Below are 7,424 nucleotides of genomic sequence, written 5' to 3'. Positions count from 1 at the left end.
TAGACAGCATTTCACCAAGGCTGAAAATGGGCCTGTTTCAACACTTCTCGTATTTCTAGAAGGCCTCTGTTTCTGCCTCCTAAGGCTGCAGAGGCTTCTCTCGAGCCTCCAGGACGGCGAAAATGGCCTCAAACAGCTGGGAATGGCTGAAAATTAGCTGGGAATCGTGCACATGTGCAGCTCAGGTAAATTTGGCTGAGGCTCACGTGCCCACACAAATAGCTCTGTGTGCCATCTGTGGCATGCGTGCCATAAGTTCGCCCTCACGGATGTAGTGTGTTTCAGTAGGCAAGAAGCAGACCAGCATAGCTACAACAACATTTATTGATTCAAAACTGGAACTGAGGAAGAGCAGGCAAATACCTGTAATTTATACCCTGGACCCACAGGGCTTTAACCAATCATAATACTTGAAAAAGCCCGCCCAAATATTAATGTTCTAAGTTTCCTTCCAAAACAGTTGGAATTAACAGTTAGGGTCCTCTAAAGGTTAGTTTCACTTGAGCAAGGCTTAACACAACTTTATATATTCAATACGTAACAGATTTAATCTTAATATACAAGATATGGATTATATTTTACATCAGTATAGAACACATATACAGAAAACAGATTAGGAGAGTGAAAGAGACAGGAAGGGAATTTGAAACACTTCATTCCATTTCATGGTCCCAGGAGTAGAAAGACTCTTCAGCAGTTTGCAGAAGAGAGTCCTGCACTGTATCACTAGCTGTTCACCAATGTTTTGTGACCAGGTCAGCTAAGCAAGCATTAACTCAACAAGCGGTTTTCCAAGCCTATGGTTCCTCTGAAGTTAGGGACTCATATTTGTTCAGAGAACAGGCATTTGTATACCATTTCTTTCTCTTAATCTGATTTCAGCTATTCAAAAAAACCTGGGTGGTTCTTTCAGTTTGTTAGAGAGACTTGAAGGATGCCTCAAAGAACTTCTGAAATAAGCAAAGACTGGCAAGAAGTTCATTCCTAGGATCTCAGCTCCTGCGTCCCCTATGATTTACTTCAGCATGGAATGAAGATAAAATCTCAACATGAGATTTCTTTCTCCCTAAGAAGGCTTTAAAAAGCAGGATTTTTAAACTAGGTCCCTCCAATATAGACAATTCAAAGGGGCAGCTAAATTATCCCATCACCTAGCTCCAAAAAAAAGACCTCCCAGTTCTTCTTTTTACATTCATACCCACTGACATTCATGAGCACTGATTATATTTCTAATGATATTAATATTTCAATAGCAAAAATCTCTGGGATAGATGGCTCTAGATTACTATTAGATGGAAGTAAAAATATATAGAAAATTTCAACGCTTTGCTATCAATTAATAATCATTTAGGGTTTTGCAACCAAGTTATGAAAGCATTTTCAGGCAGGATGTCAAGTGCTGCTTCCATCTCTCCAAAACAGATATTCCTGGTTCAGCATCACTATAAACAACATTAGCATCAAACCTGGTAAAAAGTGATGTTTGCAAATGGAAAGACAGAGAATGAAAATAAGACAAAGAGGATCTCTCTCAAAAAAAATTGTTCTACATTTATCCCATATTTATCGAAAGCCTACTAGGATAGGAAGAAGCTTTTCTTCCTATGTAAGGTTAACATGTTGCAATATTAAGATTTCAAAGGTATGAGTAGGAACATCAGGAACAATTTAAAAAGCAAAGATGGTAGCTATAGTCATGGGATCAAAGTCTGCGCTCCTTTTTAGGTGAATGACATATACAAAGTATACAAGTGGATGCAGGCTTTAATCATGCAACCGCATCTTGACTTTTTAACACTTGCATCCCTGCAATCGATGCACCTGAGTGAAATTTTTCAAGACAAGTTGAAAGGCAAAGCTTTTTGACCAAATTGGAATTATGACATTCCTTTTCCTACCCATTGATATGCCATTTTTATCCTTTTGATTAGACAATACAATCACAAATATCGCATTTCTTTTTAATTTGTTTGCTGGATTTTTACTACATTTCTCTTCCGATATCTGCATGTGGTCAAGATGGATTGTTACATATTATGTTAAGTTAATAATTTATACCAGGGGTCTCCAATTTTGGCAACTTTAAGGCTTTGGACTTCAACTCCCCGGAATTCTGGCTGAGGAATTCTGGGAGTTGAAGTCCACAAGTGTTAAAGTTGCCAAAGTTAGAGACACCTGATTTTATACATCAGCATGAAGGATAAACTTTATTTTTATATTTCATTTGTCATAATCTCTAAATATATTAACAATAAAAATACACAAATAATGTAATTCTTAATCATGCAAGATAGTAATAAAAATCAAAACAAATTTACAATATTTTTTTCCAAGTTTTACTTTATCCTGCATTTGAAAAGTCTTATTTCTTCAAAGCCACAACTGCATAGCATCTGGGGGATTTTATGGGATCAAATAACTTTACAAGTCCAGACCAGGCAATGTTTTCCTGTAAAATAATATTTGATCAGAAAACATCAAAAAGAGATTAACATGAGATTTAGCAATATATTGAAATAAGGAAAAACCATGTTATAAATAAAACATGAATAGTAATTAATCCTCCAGTATAGATCAACATTATTCACTATTCACAATCTTAATAAGATTGGTGTAAAACCCTTTATTGGTTTTGACTCAAGCCATCTTTATATGCTGCTGGAATTAAAAAATGACAAATCAAGTAGCATAAATCCTAAATGGTCACAAATCAAGTAGAATGAATCTTAAGACAAATGTATCTGCCACAGAAGTACAATCTGTTATAGACAGACAATGGATTAATATTCAAGAAACTATGTCTTTAACTTTAAATCCTTAACTTAGAGCAGGGCTGTCAAACTTGTGGCCTGCGAGCTGAATGCATCACACACTGGCCACACCCACACCTGGTTTAGCGAAGAGGGAAAAAAGTCACAATATGTCACGTGATGATGCCATGACAACTCGAGTTTGACATCCCTTAGAGCAATTAGTAATTCACAAAATAATTTTACAGTCACTTGGTAAAAATTATCAAGGATCCACAATGTATAGACATATTTTTGAAACATAAATATAAGATCCTAAAATAGCAGTTGCACAAAAGTCATTTACTATTTCAAGCATTAATAATTAAGTTTTCTATGTAGGCAATATCACTTCAATATTACTGCAGTAATTTAACAAGCAATTTAAATTACACAAAAACTTTATTACAGCAAATTTTCCCAAAATAAAAAAACATTTGTTGGTAAATTATGGATGTGATAGATTAAACACACGAAAACAACTATTTGTTTCTTTTAATATGATTTTCTTCAAATACTTAAAAAAAAACTTATATCATGGATAAATCCACCAAGAATTACCTGTTCTTTGAGATAGCAGAGACGATCTAGAAGTATCAACACCTCTATGCAAGGTCCTAGAACAACTTTCAGCTGAAAATTTAAACACAACTGAATCATATTTCTAAAATGCATACTCAAGAAGAAAGAAATACTACCTACAACACAGATTTAGATTTCTTAATTAAATATTTGAAGGTAAACTCTCCTATGATCTCATTACTTCCAGGATATTAATTATTAAAAATGTATGAATCAATTCCAATCTGGTTCAAAATGTTAATCTCACTTGGATTGTTTAATTCAGTGGTCGCTAACCAGTGGGCTGTGGCCCACCGGTGGTCCGCAAGAAAATTTTGGTGGTCCGCAGAGAAATGTCACCCCCAGAGCACCCCCCAAAGCAATTAATCCAGGCTGCACAGGAACACAAGTCTGCCCCGCCCACATGGCCCGCAGGAACCGTCCCTGCCTACTCAAACTTGGCAAACTTACCTGGCAAATTTACCTGCTAAGTTGCTATTTTTCCTCCCCCCCCCCGACCATCAGCTGTTCTGCTGTGCTGGGAGATTTAGAATTAGCTAGAAAGCAGGAAACATTGGATTTCTTGCTTTTAGCTAATCTTTAGATCTTCAGCTCTGCTTTTAAGCAGAGCCAAACCTCCCTTAGGACTGAAGGTTCTATTATTCAGTGCAGACTCAGATAGCCGAAGGCAAAAAGATGGATCTCTGAATCGGTGATTCTGTGAGTAATTCAATCTGCCTGCCTGTTTGCTTGATTTTGGGTAAAAGTTTCTCTTTTTTTATTTAAAAATTCAATATTTACATACATTGTGTGCTGTGAGTTAATTTTGTGAGTTTGCTTGCCAGCAAATTTTATGAGTTTGCTTGCCAGCAAATTTTATGAGTTTGCTTGCCAGCAAATTTTATGAGTTTGCTTGCAAGCAAATTTTATGTGACAGACTCAAATAGCAGATGGCAGAAACACAAATCTCTAAGTGAATCTGTGATTATGTGAGCAACTCAATCTGCCTGCCTGCTTTGTCTAATTTTGGGTAAAAGTTGCTCTCTTTTTTATAAAAAATTCAATATTTACATAAATATTTATAATATTTACATACAAGCCATGCCCAGCCAGTCACATGACCACCAAGCTACACCCACAAATTAGGCCATGCCCAAGAACCAGTTGTTAAGAAATTTGAATCTCACCCCTGCCTCTGTGTGTTTGTGTGTGTGTGGGGGGGTGTGTATGTATGAGAGAGAGGGGGGGAGGGAGGGAGAGAGAGAGGTTAGATCAGATATCTCTCTCTCCCACCAATGTCAGCACCCCACCGTCAGTCAAAATTCATATTAGTGGTCCCTGGGATTTAAAATTATGAGTTTGGTGGTCCCTGAGGTCCAAAAGGTTGGAGACCTCTGGTTTAATTCATGAAACCAAGGCTATTTAAGAAAAGGCTTTTAGAAATAGTTAAAATATATTATAATTCTCAATTAGATTTGAAAAGTTTAGTTGACTGGGAAAGTCAACTGAATGAGTTTTTCATCAAACCTATTCAAAGGATACCAAGCAGGATTTCTGAAGTGGCTAGGCCAAAACAATTTTAACTGCTGTCAAAAAGATATATTAGGTAACATATCCATGACTAATTATTAGCTATTTAATATAATCATGTAAATATTATACAATTATTTTGTGACTTCATAGAACATCTATAATATTTTTGTTTCATGAAAATTTCTGAAATCATTTTTGGCATTTATTGTTTTACTACTGAACAGAAAGTTACATTTTCCTACCAAAACTATTGAAGAACATGGAATATTTATTTTAATAAAACAAACTGTGTATTATCTTTCCAATTCCATTTTATTGGACATCTTCAAAAAAAGCAGCATAATCTTGATCAAAGTCTATGAAAGGTATTAAGAATGGCATCTATTACTTAGTAGTTCTAAGGTGTAACTCAGCATGAAAAACACTTAAGTGGCAGTAATTTTGTTCGAAGTTGAACAAAGTGATGTATTAAAAGGAATATAGAAAAAAACAAGATGGGTCCAAAATCCACCCAGCACTTGTTTGGTAAGTGTGTTAGCAAAAGAATCTTCATATGTTCTCAATTGAGTGTTAATATAATTTTGGAACAGAATATGCTCCTAGTTAAAAGCTATTTGGTTTGTTTCCTTCTTTACAGAAAATATCAAACACAAACTGACTTACTTCATCATAAAATGTTAGCACAAGTGTTATTAATGCCATAGTAGCAAAAACACCATAATATTTCTGTTACCATATTAAAAGCTTCCAGTTCATTCATTCTGTGCTTGTATTTTTCGAAGTATTCCAATATGAGGCTGTCTGAAATCTGCAACAGCAAGAACATTGATGATGGCAACAACATTTGCCTGGCGCATATGCTAAAATTATTTTTATAATTAAAACAGTTCAAAAACGTAACGACTATTTTACAATCAACATTTTCTAATTTATTATAATGGCTTCTCAAACTTTTTTCAAACACATGACAATACATAAGAAACTATATTTAAAGTGTTAAAAAAAAAACAGTCTAGTTTCAGTATCCAAAAGTATTTTGTATCAAATCATGAACACATGATGAGCATCTTTAAAACATGCAGCAATTATAAATCAGTGAACTTTATCAAGTCTTACCAGAATGTTCTCATGTCACTATTTTTTTAAGAAAATCAGGTAATTTCTGAATATTCAATAAACATAGCAATTTTATAAACTGAATATGAAACAATATAGCATGACTGTAAAAAAAGGAAATGAAATTTTAAGTCACATAATAGAAGTATAGTTTCTTATTAAATGTTTAAATCAACAATCAGTTTGAAAATCTGTGGCTAGACCTCAGTGCCTGATTAGATTCACGAAGCATGAAGAGTGAAAAAAACTACAGAATAGAATACCTTTATTGTCATTGCATTCTACAAATACAATGAAATTTGAAAGCTACTCCAGCACAGTGTCCCAAACATCCCATCACAATCACACTACAGAGTATTTAAAGATTAAAATAATTAAAATAATAATTAAAAACCTAGTCTAAAACCGATCTAAAACATATAGTAAGTTAGATCAGGGGTCCCCAACCACTGGGCCGCGGACTGGTACCGGTCCATGGAACATTTCCTACCGGGCCGTTTGCTGGGCGTCACCATCTTGTTTTGACAAGAAAGTGCTTCCAGGTGAGCTTTTCCGGTTGGAAAGCAGCGTTTGGGTCCTGAAGGAATCCTCGTGCCTTAGTTTCATCGAAGGGGGGACTTCGAATGAAACTAAGGCGCGAGGATTCTTTCAGCACCCAAGGCAAGGCGAGCCAAGCGACTGTCCCGAAGCCGTCCCGAAGCGAAGCCCATTGACAAAGGTACAAAGGAGGAGTTGAAGGTGGCGGGGAGAAGCGGGGGACATCTGGCTGGCCGGTCACTCAGCTCGCCTTGCCTTGTCATGCGTGCTGATGCCAGTACCGGGCCACAGATCATTTTGTGATGCCAGGACCGGGCCGTTCCACAAAAAAGGTTGGGGGCCACTGAGTTAGATAATTTAAAAATGCCACTATATACATAGGGCTAAATCACATATGCATTGTTTGATTCAAGATAATTATTGCCTTGGAAAAGAAATTGTTTCTCAGTCCATTAGTCCTCATTTTAAGACACCTATAATGCCTGCCTGATGGTAACAGTTCAAAATATGAATGTCCAGGATGAGAATAGTCTGTGGAGATATTTAGTGCTTTAGAGAGGAGTCTGGTCTTCGCAATCTCTTCCAAAAAAGAAAGAGAGCAACTGATGATTTTTTGTGCTGTGTTTATAACTCTCTGGAGTATCTTCTTATCCACTACAGAGCATCCAGCATACCACACCGTTACACAGTGTGCCAAAATGCTCTCAATGGTAGAACGGTAAAAAGTAACCAGGCCACTCTTTTTTAGCAACCTCAGAAAGTGCAGGTGCTATTGGGCCTTCTTTGCAGTGGCCATAGTGTGGACTGACCAAGTAAGGTTGTCGGAAATATGAGTTCCTAGAAATTTAAAACTATCAACTCTTTCCACACAGTCTCCATTGATATATA

The 7,424-nt window shown here is 36.2% G+C and overlaps 1 protein-coding gene across 2 annotated transcripts in view; it reads right to left on the bottom strand.

The window, feature by feature from the left end:
• Positions 1–306: 306 nt before the first annotated feature.
• Positions 307–7,424, bottom strand: part of METTL25 (methyltransferase like 25) — a 34,522-nt gene continuing 27,404 nt past the window's right edge. For both annotated transcript variants that reach the window (XM_087934517.1, XM_087934518.1), the window contains exons 10-12: positions 5,617–5,691; positions 3,351–3,422; positions 307–2,449 (exon numbers count right to left, since the gene is read on the bottom strand). In XM_087934517.1, coding sequence (XP_087790643.1) covers positions 2,363–2,449; positions 3,351–3,422; positions 5,617–5,691 — 234 coding nt within the window. In that variant the 3' untranslated portion in view covers positions 307–2,362. The remainder of the gene's footprint in view (positions 2,450–3,350; positions 3,423–5,616; positions 5,692–7,424) is intronic.

Source organism: Pseudonaja textilis, chromosome 5, assembly GCF_049901715.1.
Source record: "Pseudonaja textilis isolate UNSWEBS1 chromosome 5, rPseTex1.2, whole genome shotgun sequence".
In the NCBI taxonomy this organism is placed as follows: Eukaryota; Metazoa; Chordata; class Lepidosauria; order Squamata; family Elapidae; genus Pseudonaja; species Pseudonaja textilis.
This window is presented reverse-complemented; position numbering and strand designations above follow the sequence as displayed.